Source organism: Narcine bancroftii, chromosome 1 (genome assembly GCF_036971445.1).
Source record: "Narcine bancroftii isolate sNarBan1 chromosome 1, sNarBan1.hap1, whole genome shotgun sequence".
NCBI classification, from domain to species: Eukaryota; Metazoa; Chordata; class Chondrichthyes; order Torpediniformes; family Narcinidae; genus Narcine; species Narcine bancroftii.
In genome coordinates this window covers 278,969,670-278,991,179 of record NC_091469.1, presented here as the reverse complement: position 1 = coordinate 278,991,179, position 21,510 = coordinate 278,969,670, and the positions used below count along the sequence as shown (strand labels likewise).

At 39.1% G+C, this 21,510-nt stretch overlaps 1 protein-coding gene across 3 annotated transcripts in view; it reads right to left on the bottom strand.

Moving 5' to 3' along the window:
- The window catches only part of LOC138744444 (receptor-type tyrosine-protein phosphatase eta-like), a 171,630-nt gene that overhangs the window by 94,468 nt on the left and 55,652 nt on the right, over nt 1-21,510 (bottom strand). For all 3 annotated transcript variants that reach the window (XM_069900620.1, XM_069900630.1, XM_069900639.1), the window contains exons 2-4: nt 18,836-18,854; nt 4,868-5,131; nt 277-534 (exon numbers count right to left, since the gene is read on the bottom strand). In XM_069900620.1, coding sequence (XP_069756721.1) covers nt 277-534; nt 4,868-5,131; nt 18,836-18,854 — 541 coding nt within the window. The remainder of the gene's footprint in view (nt 1-276; nt 535-4,867; nt 5,132-18,835; nt 18,855-21,510) is intronic.

The following is a 21,510-nucleotide window of genomic DNA, read 5'->3' as shown; positions in this document are numbered from 1 at the left end:
CCACACTTTAAGATTCTCAACATCTGAAGAAGACAATTCAATACTTCCATGAATCCATACAATTGGCATGTAACACTGTTTCATTCCCAAATGTTGAATATTTGGGAATTAATTTTATCAAACAACATGGAATATTTAACTTGATGCTTTGATCATGTTCACATGAATTCTCTTACAAAGGATCATATAAGAAAAGTTTGGTTCTAATTTTACTCAATGTGGATTGGGCATGCACAAGATCTCATTGAATCAAATTCCAAATGAACTTATCTGTACCTGTAGTAGAAGAGACATTGACGTGATCTGCCGATGTGTTATCTGCTGCCAGTGTGAACACACTGAATGAGTATCCAGTTCCAGGGCTCAGTTGTGTCACAGTAATTGATTCTTGAGCAGTTATCATTCCTGGGATATTTTCGCTTACTGTTACCTTGTAGGTATACTCTGGCTTATGTTTGAATGGTCGGTCCCAGCTCAGAGTAACTGAAGTGGTGGTGTGATTTGAAACTGTTACGCTGCTCACAGGGTTTGGTTCTGAAATTATTAATGAGATGTTGTGAATAACATTAATGTCATGTTTCTCTGCACCATCTATGAAAACTACTGCTGCATCTGTGCCTATTAATCCTGTGTCCATCGCACCAATCAATTTATTTACTAATTGTGGACATGTATTTTCAACTTCAGTTGTATATTTTCCTCAGTTATTTATTGTTATCTTTGTTACTCCTCTAGGCCAGTGGTTCTCAACCATTTTCTTTCCACTCATATAATACTTTAAGTAATCCCTATGCCATTGGTGCTCTGTGATTGGTAAGGGATTGCTTAAGGTGGTATGTGAGTGGGAAGGGAAGGTTGAGAATCACTGCTCGAGACCCAATTGTTACTGAAATATTTTGCTTGAGAAAAATTGTTATTGGCCCATTTCCTTTGGAGTTCTGAAACTGTGCACATAACGGGTCAATTGAGTATGATTAAAACAGTGGTTTTCAAACATTCTATTTCCACCCATATACCACCTGAAGTAATCCCTTAGTAATCACAGAGCACCTATGGCATAGGGAATACTTAAAGTGGTAATGTGAGTGGAAAGAAAAAGTTTGAGAACCACTGCACTTGACAAAGTTGAATAAGTTGCTTACTTGGGTTACTTTCTCCTTTAGGTTTTTAAATTTGTAAATTGATGAGCACGTGAATCATGAAACATTCAGTTGCCCTTTGAACATCTAGTGCCTTTCCATAATTGATTTACATTTGAAAATATGACAGTTTGGATATTGGTGTGTGACAGAATATAGATATGTTTTTGAGAGATAAATTGGGGCAGGTTTTTTAGTGTCGGTCACATACAAACACTTTCAAACAGATCTTATTTAAAATACTGGAGCTCTGCTAATGATAGATGTATCGGGGCCTCAGAGCCTTTGCAAAATATTTGGAGAGTGCCCAAGAGACTTAAAGGCAAAAAGGCAATAGATGAAAGAGCTTGTTGGAGCTGCAGACAGTCTCGAGGGGAACTTGCTGATCTAAGAGAGTCATGTGGTTTTGCAAGTAAAGAAAGTCAATCAGGCTTTCTCTGAGACACGCACACACACACACACACACACACACACACACACACACACACACACACACACACACACACACACACACACACACACACAAACACACACACAGATCAGTTCCACAGTGTTACAGTCAACAGCAGCAGCTGGGACTGTAACAGGACAAGCTGGCAAGCTTGTGGAAAACCCCATTTGGAAGACGGGTTGTGAGTGCTTAGTTCAGCTTGGTCAAAGCCCCTGTGGTTCATGCAAGAGGAGAGGACTGGCTGTCTAATGTTTCACTTGGAATAAGAGAAACAAAAAGGCACTTTGTGGTGAACTGAAAGAAAGAGGTTATCATCTGGAGAACCCTGAGTGGGGTCGTTTCATCAGCAAGACACTGAAGTGGCTGTTTAAAAAGGAATCAGTGTGGATGTCCTGGAACAACAAACCTCTCTCTGAAAACCGACAAGAACCCTCCTGAGTGGTAACCATGATCTTTCAAACACCAAAGCTTGGTGAACTTTATAAATGTTAAATTCTGCGCACAGTATAAGAATTGCCTGCAACCAATGAACTTGGAGGAATGAGAAGTGAGATTGAACTGTGAACCAAATAACTTTTCTGAACTTGCATGCACTTAGAATTAGAAGGGGGTTAAGTTAGGTTAGTTAAGTCAATAGTGTAAGTTAAAGTGCGATTCTGTTCGCATGTTTATTGATAATTAAAAGCAACTTTTGTTTAAGTAACCACTTGTCTTGGTGAATATCTATTGCTGCCTGGTTTTGGGGTCCTCTGGGCTCGTAACAGGCATTTGTAAACACCTTGAAGATGCTGGAGATCAGAAAGTAGCATTACCACTATCATGTCCAAACACTCTGCATGGTGAATTGACAGACTTTAGTGCCTTTTTGGTGGTTGATTTGCATCTTTATAAAGATTTTAGTGAAATCATACTCTTTGAGTTAGAAAAAATGATTTAATTTATGTATTCCCTCCATTTGGAATGTATAGTTTTTTTGCTAAAAATTAAGTATATAGATGATGCTTCCTTCGTTGGTATCATTGTCAATATTACAAAAATATCCCACAGCAAGCTTAAAGCAAGAATTATTGATACTAATCAATTATAAATACAATAATGAAGTGCCACTGTGCTGTTACTTGAATGACACTTTGAGGATGTGAACCAATTTTACTCCTTCCATCTTCATATTCCAGTTACTAAATAGCTCTAAATTTCTTCACTACATTGTTCAGAGATTTTGGAAAATAAGTATGATCTCAGTACTTTCTGGTAATCAATTTAGATTTAAATTTAGACATACAGCATGGTAACAGGCCATTTTGGCTCACGAGTCTGTGATACCCAATTTCGCCCAATCAACCTTCACTCCCAGCACGTTTTGAACAGTGGGAGGAAACCAGAGGCCTTGGCAAAAATCCACATAGACATGGGGAGAACGTACAAACTCATTACAGACAGTGCAGGATTTGAACCCCAGTCCCAATTGCTGGCGCTGTAAAGGCATATGCTAACCACTACTCCAACCATGCCGCCTAATTTTAATAACAAATCCATATTTACTTCAAACAATGATGTTACCACCATTAACACCAGTTTTAAATCCAAGTGCTTCTAACTATTCCAAGCACCACCATGCGAAAGCCAATTTAGTACCCACCACTTTCAGACACAAAATGAAGTAAACTAATTGTACCTTTTTAAGGTGGTAAATTTTGAATGGGCTTTTAATTTGACCAACAAGAACATTTAAATGGAGCCCCTAATTTTGTGCTTTGGCAAAGAGAGGGCCAATGGAAGAGAATGTGGTGCATATTTCAATTATGAAATGCCATGCTGTACTTTTGATGAGTGCATTAACTGCTGTTGGTAGTCATTTTGACCTTTGCTAAAAATGAAAAATAAAAGGAAACAAAATAACTTATCAAGCAATTCAAGGCATTTTGAATATGTGGCCCACAGAACTTATGGAAATAAAAGCAGCTTCATCTAATTTTGCATCAATAGGACAATCATGTTGAACATACAACACTCAGACAAGGATTAACAATTTCCAAAATGTTCCAACTGCAGTAGAACACTCTGACCTTTGAAACTAAGTCCTATTTAAAAAGCAATTAGAGGTGTCATTGATATAATGAATAGCTAAAGTATATGTCAGAATTTATTGTTAAAATCTGTTCATATTTTATCTTGACATTAATTTATCTTGTACAAGGCAACTGTAAAATTCATTGGTTGGCAAGGTGTGCTTATTAACTTGGTATACCACAATGAATACAGCCATTACATATGGTGTCAAATATCCAAGAATGGAATGGGGAAAATTCCATAATTACATAAATTGAAAACTTCAAAGCAATGAAATATGGACTGTGATCACCTTCACAAGCAACTTAACAAGATTTCAGTACAAAAATTATTGGTGTTTTTGCATGAATGCTGTAGAATAATAAATTTATCTGGGTGGAATCTAAAGAATGCAATCATGGCAGAATGAAAAGAAATATTGAAATAGTGTACATTTTGTCCTAGTAACCCGGGGCAGCACAGTTAACATAGCAGTTAGCGCAATGCTATTACAGCGCCAGTGATTGTCTGTAAGGAGTTTATACATTCTCCCCGTGTCTGTGTGGATTTTCCCAGGGGGCTCCAGTTTCCTCTCACCATTCAAAATGTTCCGGGGGTTGTAGGTCAATTTGGTGTAATTGGGTGAAATGGTCTCGTGAACCAAAAGCACCTGTTACTGTGTTTTACGCCTAAATTTAAAAAAAAATAAATTAAATTTTTTAAAAAAACTATTCAATGCTCAAATACACTTTGCATCATTGCCTTTCCTCAAAATACAACTGCTGATAAAACTCAAAATGCATCAGCTGTTTGGCATAAAAGGAGCTCATCACATTATGTCCAGTCTCAGGCACAAGAACAGCTCATGGACAATAAGCAAAAGAAGGAGCAGGCCCCTCTACAGCAGAATTCAGTTTGAACACAGAGCGAAGAAATACTTCCCTTGTAACTTTCATCTTGCATGGAAAGTAATACATTTTTCTTTTTAGTATTTTTTTCATCCCACTTTGGCACTTGAATTCCCATTTACCTTATTCCGTCCAGGCACAAGGTCCAATACAATTGATCCCATGTCTGAATGCAGGAATGCAAAGGGAGATTGTACATTCAAGTTCATGCTCATGTTTGCTTTAAAATTGGGTATTATTTCCTCACTCCAAACTACTGCTGTCTTTAGTACAAATTACACTTTCAGCCCAATAGAAAATTTAAAGCACTGTTTACTTACTAGTAAAAATATTTTTAACCACAGGATCACTGTTTATCCTATTAACAGAATGAGTTGCTACCATGACAGTGTAATTAGTTCCAGACAACAAGTTGGTTAGCATGGTAGAATTTTCAGCTTCTATGATGGAATTTATTTCATCAGAACTGTAGGTAATGTTGAATTTATATTGAGTGTCGTTTATGCCTATAGGCTGGCCCCAACTCAGAGAGATGGAATTGTTGGTAACACTGTTCACTTCAATTTCTCCAGGCTTGGGAACAGCTGTGTAAAACAAAACAGTGAATGTAATACAAGAATTGAAAGCTTACCATGTTAGTGAAAGGTTCATTCATAACAGATACAGTAGGTATTGCAAAATACTTACATCCCGTGTTTAAACACATGTTTCAAAGCAAAGATGATTGGCAAAACAAAAGCATTCCTTACTTTGAAACAGAAAGCATACTGTATTTGCAATGTCAACATTTTGTGCAATAATGAGGACTTTTGCCGAATTTATGTGACTGATTGATAATTCAGCTCATTGATCATATGTTTATTTTACTCAAAGTTTTATCCCAAAACCCCTTGGATCAGCAATGCTTTCATGAATATACAGCACTTTACAATGTTCCAATGGTCCTCTAAACACAAGTTAATGCAGAAATAGACCATTCAATCAGAACATGGCTGATTGTCTACTCCAGAACTACTATCCTATACTAAACACATCTTCTTTAATATCCAATTGATCTCAAGAATGAGAGAATTAATTTACTCAGTGACTGAGATTTCACAGCTCTCTGGGGAGAATATTCCTAAAATTCACTATTCCCTAGGTGAAGAAATTCCTTCTCATTTCAGTCCTATAGCCATGGCCCTGTTGAGTATCACTAGTACTTGCTGCTTTAATTCTTGCATCAAACCTGCATGATTCAATTAAATCATCTTCTAAACTATTGGGTATAGACCAGTGGTTCTCAACCTTTTTCTTTCCACCCACATACCACTTTAAGTATTCCCTATGCCATGGGTGTTCTATGATTAGTAAAGGATTGTTTAAGGTGGTATTTGGGTGGAAAGATAAGTTTGAAAACCACTGTTTGAATCATTGACTCGTTCTGTGCATGGTTTCATAACTCCAAAGGAAATGGGCCAATGACAATTTTTCTCAAGCAAAATATCTCAGTAACAATTGGGTCTAGAGCAGTGGTTCTCAACCTTTTTCTTCCCACTCACATACCACCTTAAGCAATCCCTTACCTATCACAGAACACCCATGGCATAGGGATTACTTAGAGTGGTATGTGAGTGGAAAGAAAAAGGTTGAGAACCACTGGTATAGACTTAGTATCTCCTTGTAAAGCAATAAATACCCCACATCAAGGACTGGGTGACCTTTCATTTTTATTCCCTCTATCACAAGTATATTGTTTGGTAGGGAGTTCAGATAACCAAACAAGATTCCAAATACACTTTCTGTCAGATCCTACATAACTGTCAGATTTAACCTTGCATACAAATGATCTTGCAGCAAAGACTTCTATGTCCTTGCTGTACCTACATATTAAAAGGTAAAGGTTCCATTATTGTCACGTAATACTAAATTTAGAATGTAACATACATTAAATTCTTTAACTTATGTCTACCGTAAAGAAGACAGAGAGTTTCCACTTTGTCCTGCGCCCATCACAGAAATAACATTCAGGGATTCACAAACAATGACTCCTGAGTCTCTATGAATGCTAACACCTTTCTGCCCCACAGGATTTCAAAGCATTCTGCTTTTCTGTCTAAGTTGATGAAATCACAAATTCCCATGTTATAATCATCTGCAGTGTTCTTGCTCATTCACTTAAACTGTCTATACCTCCCTGCATCCTCTACATTTTCCTTACAATTTACACTTCCACCCAACTTTATAATAATCAGCAAACTTGGATAAATTAGATGGTCCCCACATCTAAATTATTGATGTAGATCAGCAACTTGGTTTCTATGGGTTCAGATTGTTGCACACTCATTTTTGCAGGCCTTCACACAGTGGCAGATTAACCATTAGGCTGAGTAGGCTTAAACCTAGGGACCTGGAAGGGTGGAAGGCCGAGAGCAAAAAATATGGTTTATTTGGTCCCTGCTCCTGCTAAGAGCTTGAGGTCCCCACTCCTGCCAGGAGCCCACCATCCCAGCTTCTGCTCAGGAGCCCAAGGTGAATTCTTCAATGCGGATGGTACCCCACCCAATGTTGAGAATGAAGTTGTCGTCGCCAATGCTAAAGACTTGGACCCAGCTCCATTTGGCATCTTTCCAGCCAGAAGCAAAGGATTTTTATTTAAACTGTTATTGCAATCACTTGCTTGCTTACTTTACAGATTTGTTTCTTGATGATTGGAGTGTGAAAACAAAGTTTGGGTTGTTGCTGGGAGGCCCAGACACTATGCATATGGTATGCAGTTTCTCTCACTAATGCACATGGAAACTGCCCGTCTATTTATTTATTTATTTTTGTACATGCCTGCGGTTCATGGTCTAAAAAGGTTTGTGGACCCCTGATTTAATTCCATTTAATATCACTTTATTCTATTCAACAAAGGGTGAGGTCAAGGGGAGCCACTGCCTTCACATACTCCATCAGAAAGGTTCAAAGTGCTTCATGACTTTTAAGATGCTCAGGTGATCAAAAGCTGTGTTGGCTCACTGGAGGAGATGGTGGAATTTGTCTTCACTTTCAGCCCTTGTTTACTCATGAAATATGAGAAGTGATCCACAATAGACAGGATCTCCAGAGTGACCAGAATTTATCAGAAGAGAGTTGAGGAAATGTACATTGGAATGTTGGGAACCTGGTAAAGTGAGCTGAGATAGTCCTAAAACGGTTATTCACTCACAACAATATTGAACTGGCTCTTATTTTATTCATTGACTGGATGTGATCTTTATCGGTCCAGAGCTGGAATGTCATGTTACAATCGTACAAGTCATCGGCGAGACTGCACTTGGAGTATTGTGCACAGTTCTTGTCTCCCAGTTATAGGAAAACTATCATTGGACTGAAAAAGGTACAGAAATAATTCACAAGGATGCTACCATGATTGGCAGGGTTAAATTATAAGGAGAAACTGGGTAGGCTAGAATTTTTCTCCCTGGATTACAGGAGGCTGAGGAGGTACTGAGTTTTATAAAAGAGGAGGTAAAATAACCATGGTCTTTTTCCCAGGATATGGGAGTCTAAACTAGAGGACATAGATTTAAGGTGAGATGGGATTGATTTAAAAGGGACCTGATGGACACCTTTTTCATTCAGTAAGTATTGGGAACAAGCTGCTAGAGAAAGTGACAGAAGCAGGAAGAATTGTAACTTTTAAAAGACATTAGGTAGGTACATGATAAGAAAGGTTTTGAGGGATGACATGGGCAAACAGAACTAGCCTGGGTAGATCGACAACTTAGACCATGGATAAGTTGGGGCAGAAGTGTCTGTTCCCATGGTGTAAAACTCCATTTACAACTGCAAGTTTCAGTGTTAGGCACCAACAATGAGGGACAGCAATGTATTTCCAAGTCAGGATGGTGTGCAAATTAGTGGAGAATCTGGCAGGCAGCATTCCCATATAGCAGGTTTGTGAGATCCTGCTGTGAATAAGGGCAATACATGCTGTCGATGGTGCATGTTTTGAGCCAATGGTGGAGCAAATAAATAATTACATTGTTTGATGGGCTACCAGTCAAGCTGGCCATCTGATTGCTTTGAAATCCTGATTTCATATGTGAAACAAGGGTCCAGAGTAAAGGATCAGAGCCTTCTGGAATCCAAACCACCAGATTCAGGAATGAGTGTTTGTACATTTTAAGCTTCCTTTAAATACATCAAATTACAAAGAAAAGTGAAATGAAACAGAGATCAGGTACAAATAAGAGTTGCATCTTTTCAAAGATTTGTAAGTCTTGCAGTTCCGAAATCCCAAAGTCGCCAGATTATCAGAGTTTTATTATACTTTGTCTTGGATGGTGTTGAGTTTGAGAGTTGTTGATTTAAATTTAAATTTAATTTTAATTTTAAATTTGAATTTTTAAATTGAAACTGCACTTTTCCAGCCACATGAAAAGTATTCCATCATGTTCTTAATGTGCATTGTAGATGGTGCACAAGTCTGGGGATGTGGAATCACCAGCAATAGGATACCCAGCTTCTAACCTGCTTGCATAGCCAAAATATTAATATAACTAGCCCAGCTGAGTGTTAGTTCAATGGTTAATATCAGGATATTGATGGTGGGGAACTTGGGATGGTATTGCAGAATCTTACAAAGCAAGAAGTAGAATGTAAGTTAAACAAGAAATCTGCAGATGTTGTGTTTATAGTTTACACAAAAATGTTGGAGAAACTCAGCAGTGCTCTTTATGCAGCAAAAATCAAGATACATAACCAAATTTTTGGGCCTGAACCTTTCATTAAGGTATGATAAGATAATCAATATACCTTGATGAAGGGCTCAGACTAGAAACCTTGGTTATGTATCTTTATCTTTATTACATAAAGAATGCTGAGTGACTTGCTGAGTTTCTCCAGCATTTTTGTGTACACTATAAACACAGCATTTGTAGATTTCTTGTTTAACTTACATTCTACTTCTTGCTCTGTTTCCACCCCCCCCCCCCACCCAACTATTGAAGAGCACAACAAAGTTACACATACCTGTATAGATTTGGTTTTTTTCCCTCATTTTTAATGACTGCACTAATGAAGATTAATAATGGTCCTTTTTTTTTACAGAACACAATTTTCAATTAATTTTCATTACACTAGAATAAGAAATGGTGACCTTTAGGGACTACATAGGAGTCTTAACTAAAACGATTGAATCGGTGGGTTTTAGGACCTGAAATTACTAATAAGCTGTGGTTGTCAGGATCTAGCTAGTTGCCTTTTCAATGCAAGAAAGATGCCCCATAAGTTGTGCATTTTTTGTGAAAGGCATATACAATTAATGCACTTGCCTTGTGTTATTTGAACATATTAATACTAATTGGTAGCATAAGCTTTTACAGATCTGCAATTTCTCATTTAAAAAGACATTTTCTATAAATTTAAAAGTTATGCTGAGAATACAGTAAAATCCCTGTTATCTGGAATTCAAGCAACCAGCAACCAGCTTAAAAAAAATCAAGGAAATAATCATAAATTAAAATAAATAAATGAAAATTTCAATACAAGTTTAAAATTGTAAAAGTAACTGTTCTCCGAAGCAACACACAACTCCTTGATGAAAATGGGAGCAAACGTTCCAGCGGAGTGCCCTGGTCGCACCCCAATTGCAGCAGCTGTTTGAACAAAGTTGTGTTTGAATAAAATGGCATTGTCCAGAATGAAGAATCAGCCAATGCTTCTTGCCATTGGGGTGACTCTCTCAAAGTGTCTAGCAAGAGTCTTTATCTTTATTAGTATATTAGTAGAGATTTATTTGTAAACTTGGGGGAGGGGAGGGAAGGGGTTAATTATGACAGCGGCACAGTTAGCGTAGCAGCTAGTGCAACCCTGTTACAGCGCAAGTGACTGGGGTTTGAATTTAAATTTAAATTTTGTAAGCTATGATTAAAGTGATATTTACATAATTACAACTTTGAATTTTTTTTCAAATTACTTTACATTTTGCACTGTTTTTTGTCTTCTAAACTTTATTCTAAATGCAGGTGTATTAGTTGGGCATTGTAAGAGTGAGTCTCAGGCAAATGGAAAATTCTCAAATCCGGATACCGTGGGTTTCACTTGTATTTTGTTTGAAGGGTGGCACAGGCTGCAAGTTGGGGATCATCATTTTGGCTCCTGAAGTGAACTCCTGAAGTGAAGGCATTGCTGGCCCAATCACCTGATAATGAGTTTATTGCCATATTCACAAGTACAATGTACGTATTCACCATAATTCTGACTTGATTCAGCCAAACAGGAACACAAGGTTCACTAACTACAATAGCACACATTAAATTATCTGGTACAGAAAGAAATCTGGTGAGAATTCAAAAAGAATAGGAAAAAGAAATACCATGAACTGGCTGTTAATTCTCATTAGAAGAATGAAAAGTTCAGAAGAGGTTTGAACGTAGAATTTTTCCACAGAGCAAATGTGGCTGCCCATAATAATATGTGGCTATCACATGCCATATGGTTATCAATTTCACCCCCCCCCCACCATTTTAAAACTCTGAAATAGTATTCAAATCAAGAGGAAACCACAAAGTCTTTTGAGTGGTTCTGACATTTGATAAGATCATAATTAATCTTCCATTTCAGCTCCTAGTGTCTGCCCAAAGCTCACATGCTTTGCATTTAGAGCTGAGGGTGAGCACAAAATATCCAGAATATTACTGTCAATGTTAACAGCTGGTTAAGAAAATGTTCCATCAAGTTTTAGCAGGTGTCATCTCACTGAGGGGTTTCTCTCTTTCTGCTGAGAGATTGAAGGGGATGGGAATTTGGTGCCGGAAACACCACATCTGTTTCAGATCACAAGGTGGTGCTAATGTTCTACTCCTGGGTCACGGTGCTGTAAACACACTTAATACAAAGCAGCGCCAAGCACTAGTTGTTTCTCAAATAGTTATCTACTGTTTCCCGTAAGTGTTGATAGAGTCACAGACACAAAAAAAACAAGGTAGCTTGCAGTGGGAAGATTGACAAATACTTATCTCACGTGGGAGTTATTTTAACAATGACAAAAACTTCACCAAATGGAAAGTCTTGCATTTCCATATGCGGCCAACGATTTGCTGACTAGTGGGCTTCTGGATACAGTTTTTCATTGGAAGGGTGGCTCCCAGCTCATCAGTGCAGCATTCTGCAGAGGCTCTTTGAGTGCTCTCACAAATATTTCAGCGGAGGTGGGTTTAGGAACCATTAAAGTAGTTGTTTCAATTAAATCTTCTGAAGTACAAGAGAAAGTGTGAATAATGGGTGGTCGAAATGGATATGGCCTGCTGCCGCTGTTTACGTTCCCTTGCCTCGACTGTATGAGGCAGGCTGATTGAGCTGGGAGCTGGGAGAGATTTAAAAAGGAGCTGAGAGGTATCTTCTTTGCATGGTGGGCCTGTTGATCAAACTGTCAGAGGAAGTGGTAGAAGTAGGAATAATTGTAACGTTTAAGAGACATTTGGACAGGTACATGGATAGGAATGTTTTGGAAGGATATGGGCTGAACACAGGACTAGTATAGTCAGTCTGAACACGTTGGGCTGAAGGGCCCATTTTTTGTGCTGCAGCACTGTGTGACCCTTGTAGGACTTCAGTGGCAACCTAGTCTCTGCTACAAGAAAACCAAGGTGGAGGCTTTCACCTCCTAAAAAAGGCCAGGAGTGGCTAATATGATAAAAAAAAACAAAATTGATTAAATCTAAACTCTAGGCTCTTCCCTCTTCATCTTCATGTCAAATCACCCCATATAAGTAATCTCACTCATGCCAATGTTTAATGATGGATCAAGAGCAAGCAGCCAGGGAATAATGGCATGTTTTGGCACTGCAACTGCAATATAACAGATGTACTGAGATCCATCAGACTATTGGTTCCACTCTTGCATCAGGTTTGTGCAAGTCTGGGTCACATTTATCTGTGAGAAGCTGAGGAGTGATAGGACCAGCGTACACATCTTCAGCCGCAATTAAGAGTCCCATCATCTTTTGGAACCACTTTCCAATTCTGTTCACTTTGGAGTTTGTAAATATCCTGATATCCTGATAACAATTCATGTTCCCTTTGATGCCCAAAATTATCTGCAACCTGTTAAATGTAAGATGTTGACAGAGAAAAATTAGAAATGAAGAAAGATCCAACATGAGAGTTTTGGAAACGAGAGTGATAGACTTATATTGGACAGCAACAAAAACTTGCATTTCTTGAGCACTTTAAATATAGTGGAACATACCAAAATGTTTCATTAAAAAAATGAACTCATTGGAGAGATGATCAAAGGCTTGGTTGAGAAAGAGGTTTTAAGAAAGATCTTAAAAGCAGAAACACAAGATACAACCAGATTAATAGTGAGGATTCTAGCATGGACCTTAGGAGCTGATTGCTTATGGTAGACAAATTACAAATCCAGGATGATCAAGGGGGCAGAACTATAGGTGCACAGTGCGACAGAATATAGATATGTTTTGGGGAGATAAACTGGGGCAGAGTTTTTAGTGTAGGTCACATACAAAAACTTTAAAACAGATCTTATTTAAAAACCTGGAGTTCTGCCCCATGCTAGACATGACGGGGCCAACAGTCTTTGCAGAAGCTTTGGAGAGTACCCAAGAGACTTCACTAATGGATTGTTGTTTACAAAAAGGCAACAGATGAAAGAGCTTGTTGGAGCTGTAGATTGTCTGCAGTGGAACTTGCTGTTCTAAGAGGGTCATGTGGTTTTGCAAGCAGAGAGAGTCAAAGAGGCTTTTCTCTCAGAGAGAGAGAGAGAGATCAGTTCTGCAGTGCTACAGTCAGCAGCAGCAGCTGGGACTGGAACAGGACAAGCTGGCAAGCTTATGGAAAACCCCATTTTGGAAGATGGTTTGTGAGTGCTTAGTTCAGTCTGGTCAAAGAACTTGTGGTTCATGCAAGAGGAGAGGATTGGCTGTCCAATGTTTCACTTGGAAAAAGAGAAACAAAAAAGCACTCTGTGGTGACCTGAAAGAAAGAGGTTATCATCTGGAGAACCCTGAGGGGGCAAGTTTTGTCAGCAAGGCACTGAAGTGGCTGATGGAAGTAAATCATTTGTGGGTGTCCTGGAACAACAAATCTCTCTCTGACAAGACCTGAGCAGTAACCATTTACCTTTCAAGCACCAAAGCCTGGTAAACTTTAGAAATGTTAAATTCTGTGCTCAGTATAAGAATTTCCTGCAACCAGTGAACTTGGAGGAATGAGTAGTGAGATTGGACTGTGAATCAACAAACTTTTCTGAACTTACACATACATTACATACATGTGCGCTGAGAATTAGAAGGGGGTTAAGTCAATAGTGATAATAAAGTGTGATTCTATTTTCATGTATAAAGATAATTAAAATCAACTTTTGTTTATGTCACCATTTGTCTTGGTGAATAGCTATTGCTGCTGGGTTTTTGGGTCCTCTGGGCTCATAACAACAGACATCTGCAGGGCAGAGAGTTGAAGACAATTTTAGAGACTGAGAGCAGAGAAATTATGCAGGCATTTAGAAAGTGGATGAAAGTTTTGAACTTGAGCTTGTTTAAATGGAAACTAATAGAAGTCAGCCACAAAGTTGGGGGTGGGGGGGTGGGGGGGAGGGGGAAGAGATGAAAAACATTGAGAAATAGTCTGTAAAGTTTTCACTGTTAAAGGAGACAGGCCAGAAACAAGACTAGTCCATGAAACAAAAGAAATAGATGAGTGTTAAAAATTGATCCGTGAATAAAGAAGCATTCAGCTGGATGTGCATTTGAGAAAGGTAGCATGGCACAGCACCACAAGGAAAATGAGAACTAACCCTAACATTAACAGATAACAGCTCCAGGAAACAAAACATCATTTTGTTACAGGACAAGGCAGAAATAAAATTGGAATGATTAAAACAATGTAGAATTAGGTAGGAAGTTAAAAAACAGGACCTCCAAGGTAGTAATCTCTGGATTGCAGCCCGTGCCACGAGCTAGTGAGGGTAGAAATAGGAGGATGTGGAGGATGAATGCGTGGCTAAAGAGATGGTGCAGGGGGCAAGAGATAAGATTTCTGGATCATTGGGATCTCTTCTGGGGAAGGTCGGACCTGTACAATTGGGACGGACTCCACTTGAACTGGAGGGGGACCAATGTGCTAGCAAGTAGATTTGCTAGAGCTGTGGGGGTAGGTTTAAACTAGTTTGGCAGGAGGGTGGGGAACAGAGGGTGAGAGCAGTGTCCAGGGAGTATGGCCACCTAGCTAGGAATAAAAAAGATAAGAAAGATAGGATGGAGATTAGGGTAGAAGGTAAAAAAGAGAATATATGTGAGGGTCATTCTCTGAGATGCATATAATTTAATGCAAGAAGCATAGTGAACGAGGTAGATGAGCTGAGAGCATGGATAGATACTTGGGGTCACGATATTGTGGCAATTAGTGAGACCTGGCTACAGGAGGGGCAGGACTGGCAACTTAATGTTCGGAGATACATTTGTTTTAGATGTGATAGATCAGGGGCTAAAAAAGGAGGAGGAGTTGCTCTGCTTGTTAGGGAGGACATTACTGCCGTGAGGTGGCAGGATGGTATGGAGGGATCGATCAGTGAGGCTGTTTGGGTGGAATTGAGGGGTGGAGGAGGCAAGAGGGTGCTAATAGGGGTGTATTACAGACCACTAAATGGGCCAAGGGAATTAGAGGAACAAATTTGTAGGGAGATAATGTATATGTGTGAAAATCATAGGGTAGTGATCATGGGAGATTTTAACTTCCCACGCATTGATTGGGATACCCATACGGTTAGAGGGCTGGATGGGCTGGAGTTCGTTAAATGTGTTCAGGATTGTTTTCTAAATCAGTTAGTAGAAGAACCGACTCGGCGTGGTGTAATACTGGATCTCCTGTTAGGGAACAAGCTAGGTCAGGTAGCGGACATTAATGTTGGAGAACCAATTGGGTCTAGTGACCATAATTCTGTTAGTTTTGGGGTAGTTTTAAGGAAGAGCACGGAGAGGCCTAAAGTTGAGGTTCTGGATTGGAAAAGAGCAAATTTCGTAGGAATAAGAAGGGATTTGGGGAGTATTGAGTGGTACAGGATATTTTCAGGTAAGGATGTTAATGAAAAATGGAGGATATTCAAAAGAGAAATTTTGAGGGTACAGAGTAGTTATGTCCCAGTCTGGATCAAAGGAAAGGCTGGAAGTCATAGGGAGGCTTGGTTTTCGAGGAATATTGGAAATTTGGTTAGGAGAAAAAGGGAGGTGTACAAGAGGTATAAAGAGCAGGGAGCTGAGAAGTTGAAGGAGGACTACAAGGAGTGTAGAAGGAATCTTAAGAAAGAAATTAGAAAGGCCAAAAAAAGGCATGAAGAGGCTTTGGCTGACAGAGTAGAAATAAATCCAAAGGGTTTCTATAAGTACATTAAAAGTAAAAGATTAGTGAGAGATAAAATTGGACCCCTTGTAGATAGCGAGGGTAGGCTGAGTTAGAAGTCAGAGGAAATGGGGGAAATTTTGAATGATTTCTTTGCCTCGGTATTCACTAGGGAAAAAAATGTTGAACCAGTTGAAGTAAAGAAAAATAGTGGGGAGGTCATGAAGCATAGAAGGATAACCAAGGAGGTAGTGATGGCTGTGTTAAAAAAGATAAAGGTGGACAAATCTCCCGGACCGGACATAATATTCCCTAGGACACTCAGGGAGGCTAGTGGACAGTTAGTGGGGCCATTAACAGAGATATTTAGGATGTCACTGGCCACGGGGGTGGTACCAAAGGATTGGAGGGTGGCGCATGTGGTTCCTCTGTTTAAGAAAGGGTCCAAATGCAAACCTGGGAATTATAGGCCTGTAAGTCTGACGTCTGTGGTGGGCAAGTTGATGAAAAGTGTTCTGAGGGATGCTATTTACAAATTTTTGGAGGTACAAGGATTGATAGGGAGTAATCAGCATGGTTTTGTCAGGGGTAGATCATGCTTGACAAACCTGATTGAGTTCTTCGAGGGGGTTACTAAAAAGGTTGATGAAGGGAAAGCTGTGGATGTTGTCTATTTGGACTTTAGTAAAGCTTTTGACAAAGTTCCCCACAGGAGGTTAGGAAAAAAAGGTGGAGGCATTAGGTATAAATAAGGAGGTAGTGAAATGGATTCAGCAGTGGTTGGATGGAAGGTGTCAGAGAGTAGTGGTAGAAAATTGTTTGTCCAATTGGAGGCCGGTGACTAGTGGAGTTCCTCAGAGTTCGGTCCTGGGTCCACTTTTATTTGTTATATATATTAACGATCTGGATGTAGGGGTAGAAAATTGGATAAGCAAGTTTGCGGATGACACAAAGATTGGTGGTGTTGTGGACAGTGAGGTAGATTACCGTAGATTAAAAGGTGATTTAGGAAGACTGGAGGTGTGGGCTGAGAAATGGCTGATGGAATTTAATACAGATAAATGTGAGGTGCTGCATTTTGGAAAGGCAAATCTAAATAGGTCATATACATTGAATGGTAGACAATTGAGGAGTGCAGAGCAACAAAGGGATTTAGGAGTTATGGTAAATAGTACCCTCAAGGCTGATACTCAGGTAGATGGTGTGGTGAAGAAGGCATTTGGAATGTTGGCCTTCATAAATCGGAGTATTGAATTCAAGAGTAGGGAGGTTATGATGAAATTGTACAAGGCATTGGTGAGGCCAAATTTGGAGTACTGTGTACAGTTTTGGTCACCAAATTATAGGAAAGATATAAACAAAATAGAGAGAGTGCAGAGAAGGTTCACGAGAATGTTGACAGGATTTCAGGGTCTGAGTTACAGGGAAAGGTTGTGCAGACTGGGGCTTTTTTCTCTGGAGCGTAGAAGATTGAGAGGGAACTTAATAGAGGTGTTTAAGATTTTAAAAGGGACAGAGTAAATGTGGATAGGCTTTTTCAATTAAGAAAGGGGGAGATTCAAACTAGAGGATATGGTTTAAGATTGAAGGGGGAAAATTATAAGGGGAACATGAGGGGAAATTTCTTTATGCAGAGGGTGGTGGGGATGTGGAATGAGCTTCCGGCAGACGTGGTCGAGGTGGGATCATTGGTTACATTTAAGGAAAGACTGGATCGTTACATGGATAGGAGGGGACTAGAGGGGTATGGACCAGGTGCTGGTCAGTGGGACTAGGAGGGTGGGGATTTGCTATGGCATGGACTAGTAGGGCCGAACTGGCCTGTTCTGTGCTGTAAGTGGTTATATGGTTATATGGTTAAAAGACCAACACAAGTTTGGGATTGTCAGATCTCAGAAGCTAAGCAGACTCAGGACTGGTCAGTACTTGGAGGGGAGACTGCCTAAGAACACCAGGTACTGTAGGTTTCTGTGAGGAGCGTTAGACAAAGTGGCCACTCTCTGTCTGCCTTACAGTAAACAAAAGGCAAAGAATTTCATGTATGTTACATTCTAAATGTAGTATTACGTGACAATAATGGAAGACTGGAGGTGTGGGCTGAGAAATGGCTGATGGAATTTAATACAGATAAATGTGAGGTGCTGCATTTTGGAAAGGCAAGATTAAAGAAAAAGTGAATGTAGGGGATGGTGCAACAGTTTGCAAGGTTTGCAAGGAAGAAGATATGAGGTGATCAATGAGGAGGTACAAGACCCCAATGGATTTGAAGTGGCACATATTTAGGAACATGAGAACATGAAAAGAAAGTTAGGGGCTTGCAGTGTATACAAAATTGGGTCTCATGGTGGTGGGGTAGGGTGAAATAACAGAAGGATAAAAATTCTGGTCTTAAATTGGGAGGAATCATGGATGTTGACAAATTCATTAGAGGGAAGGAGCGGATAACAGATTACCCCCGACTTCAATGAAAATCCCGAGTTTCTCAAAATGTCGGAAACAACAAAATAGATCCAAGACAACAGGCTTTGGAACAACAAAGAAATTTTGGGCTAACTGTACATTTTATGATAGTCTTGGTACACTAAGTTTAACTGAGGAGAGTAACATTCTTGGAACTTGTGAAAGACCACACCAGCTGCATGGCTTATTCACTTCTTGGTGATCCTCAGAGTAGCAAAGGACTAAACCCAGAGGAAATCACCAGGGCTAAAAAAAAAATCAGTAGTTTTGATTGGAACCATGGTACTTAGATGGTGCAATGAACAGTGGAGTCGACTGGTTGGTGCAGAAATATTTTGAGAAATAAAGAGCAAAAGGCAAAACTTTTTTCTCTAAAAAGTGAATCCTCTGTTCGCACTTTTTGGCCGTTTTCTACTTTGAGGTTTTTTTTCAAATATTTATGCAATAAATACTGATTGGCAAAATAAAATAATTTATATTAAATCTTTAAAAATACTTACATTCAGAAGTGATGATGTCCTAAAGTGGGAAAAAGAAATAAAGACACATTAGAAAATTTCTTCAATTTTCTTCCCCATTTTAGTTTGGGTAGCATTTTCCCTTTGCCAAATCTTTGCAAGGTCTATTTCTTTATTCTTTCAATGGATGTGCATTGCCAATACTTATCCATAATTGCTAATTGCCCATGATTTAAATATTTTACAAGTTCATTTCAGAAATGGGTCCATTTCAGGTACAAGTACATTGGTGTTTATCTTTGAACATAAAACATGACAGATTTCTTTCCCTTGAAGATGCTTAACATTTTTTTTAATGACATACAGCATGGTAACAGGCCCTTTCAACCCATGAGCCCATGCCGCCCAATTACACCAATTGATCTACCCCTGGTAGGTTTTGAATGATGGGAGGAAACCGAAGCACCCAGAGAAAACCCATGCAAACTCCTTACAGACAGCGTGGGATTCGAACCCCATTACCCATCTCCTAGTTTACACTATGCTAAATGTGCTGCCTCACCATACAGTGGATTGTTTTTAATTCAAATGTTTAACTTGATGCTGTGGTAGCATTTTTAATATCTTGGAATTGTCCGACATCCAGAACTTCTGAAGGAAAAACAACTTGGTGAAAGATGCCCTTTGGTCTGCCTGAAACCTGTTGGTCTTTCAATAAAGTACTGAGATGACAGTCTGAGAATGCTGCCAACTAGCACTTTCCAGGATGCAGGAGTACATGCTGAGTGATGTACTGAAGTTTGGTGCAGCCAACGCAAGGGTGCTGTGGGGAAGGACCACAGTCCAGAGTCTTCCCATTACCAGACACTGAGGGGCTGACATCGACCATTAAGGTACGTGAAGGGCTCAAGCCCGAAACATCAGTTATGTATTTTTACTTTTGCTGTATAAAGGACACTGTTTGACCTGCTAAGTTTCTCCAGCGTTAAGTTTTTTACTTCAACCACAGTGACTGCAGTTTTCCTTGGAAATGTTACTCCTGGTCTCTAGATTTTTATCTGGTGACATTACCAACATGTGATTTTAAACATGTCTAACAGTCATTTTCTATTCTACACGCAAACTAAATATTAGAAGGGAAGTTTATTCAGAACTCATCTAATCACCATTTGGTGCATCTTCCAACTGGATTACTGACAGCAATCATTGACCTTCTATTCTCCTGAGTGTGAATACTTATTCAAATGTATTTAGTTATTTTAGGAGAGATTAAGATTGGAAACTACAAACTTCTGGACCCATAGTGGACTGAGAAAATGCTGGGGATTCTTAGCAGACCATATAGCATTTGTGGAAAGAAAAAGAAACAATTTTTCAGGACTGACCCCCTTTGTCAGAACCTGAAAAGTTTCACAAAAACTTTCAGACCTGCTGGATGTCACTAACATTTTCTACTTTTATTTCAGATTTCTTGTAGTTCTTTTTATGTGGGTTAGCATCATGAAGCATAACCCCCTTATTAACTATAATCTTCCAGATAATAGAACCTTTATGATTGCTTCTATTCTGTTGACCTTAGAACTATTGTGTTTTACTTATATTGTGATGGCAGATCAGAGACAATGAAACCATCTCCTCTTCACAGTCCTCATACCTTTGCACGTTATGCCAATTGATCAGAGTTTACATGATAAGATGCCGAGTGAAATGAATTTTGGATACATACTAGTCCCTGAAAAAAAAATTCAGTGGGGAAAAACATGCGCAAACATATTCTAATAAGGCAGGAACGTGAAAAAATAAAAAGGATAGAAATCTGAGCAAGTGACAAGAGCAATTTGGATCATAGGGCATTCCTGACCTATGCTATTGTCAGTTCTGATACTAAAAACTTGATTTACACATAGTCTTAGAAATCTAGGAGAGTCCCACTGAAATTGATCAACTCCAACTTATGAACCATGAAATTTATTAACTAATATTTGATGAGAATACTTTCATTCCAAACAACATTAAAAACATTTGATGGAAAAAGCTGTTAATCTCTAATATCTAATGCCACATAACACAAATTTTCCTGTGTTTATTCTGACTGGAGTATCATTTATCATCAATTGGCACTCACTCAAACTGAAATTCTTCAAGTATTAATATTAGTCTTCACTTTTAACTTATAAATTCAATCCTATCCCTAACCTATTATTCCACATGAAGGAAGAGATAGATAACAAATGACCATTTTCTCCTCTTTCCAGCCTAACAATTTTGAATTCAATTCTTGGAAGTCCCAGCATATAAACCACAAAAAAAAATTGGAACCAAATTGGTGAGCATGCTTTGAACATGGAGCCTTCTATTTACTGTCCACTGATGGGTAAACTTTGACCATTCTTCTCATCTTGACACCTCATTGTCCTGTGTAAACTTGTACCTCTCACTTTGTTCATTTTAGATTGGTCACAGTGTTTGAGCTACCGAAAGAAAATAGACACACACACCGAGAGCAGTTCAGTTTACACAAATGTTTATTACAAATTCAAAAGCTGATTTCAAACTACAATATGCTAGCCCTTCCCAACTATACTTATAGTTGCACTGGTCCCAACTGCCGAAGCGAGGCAACGACTGCACACTTGTAGTAGGTTGTCTGGGTAGCAGCTTCTCCACCTCCCCCGACTGGGACGTTGGTTGGAATCTTGAAGTTCTTCTTCTTGCTG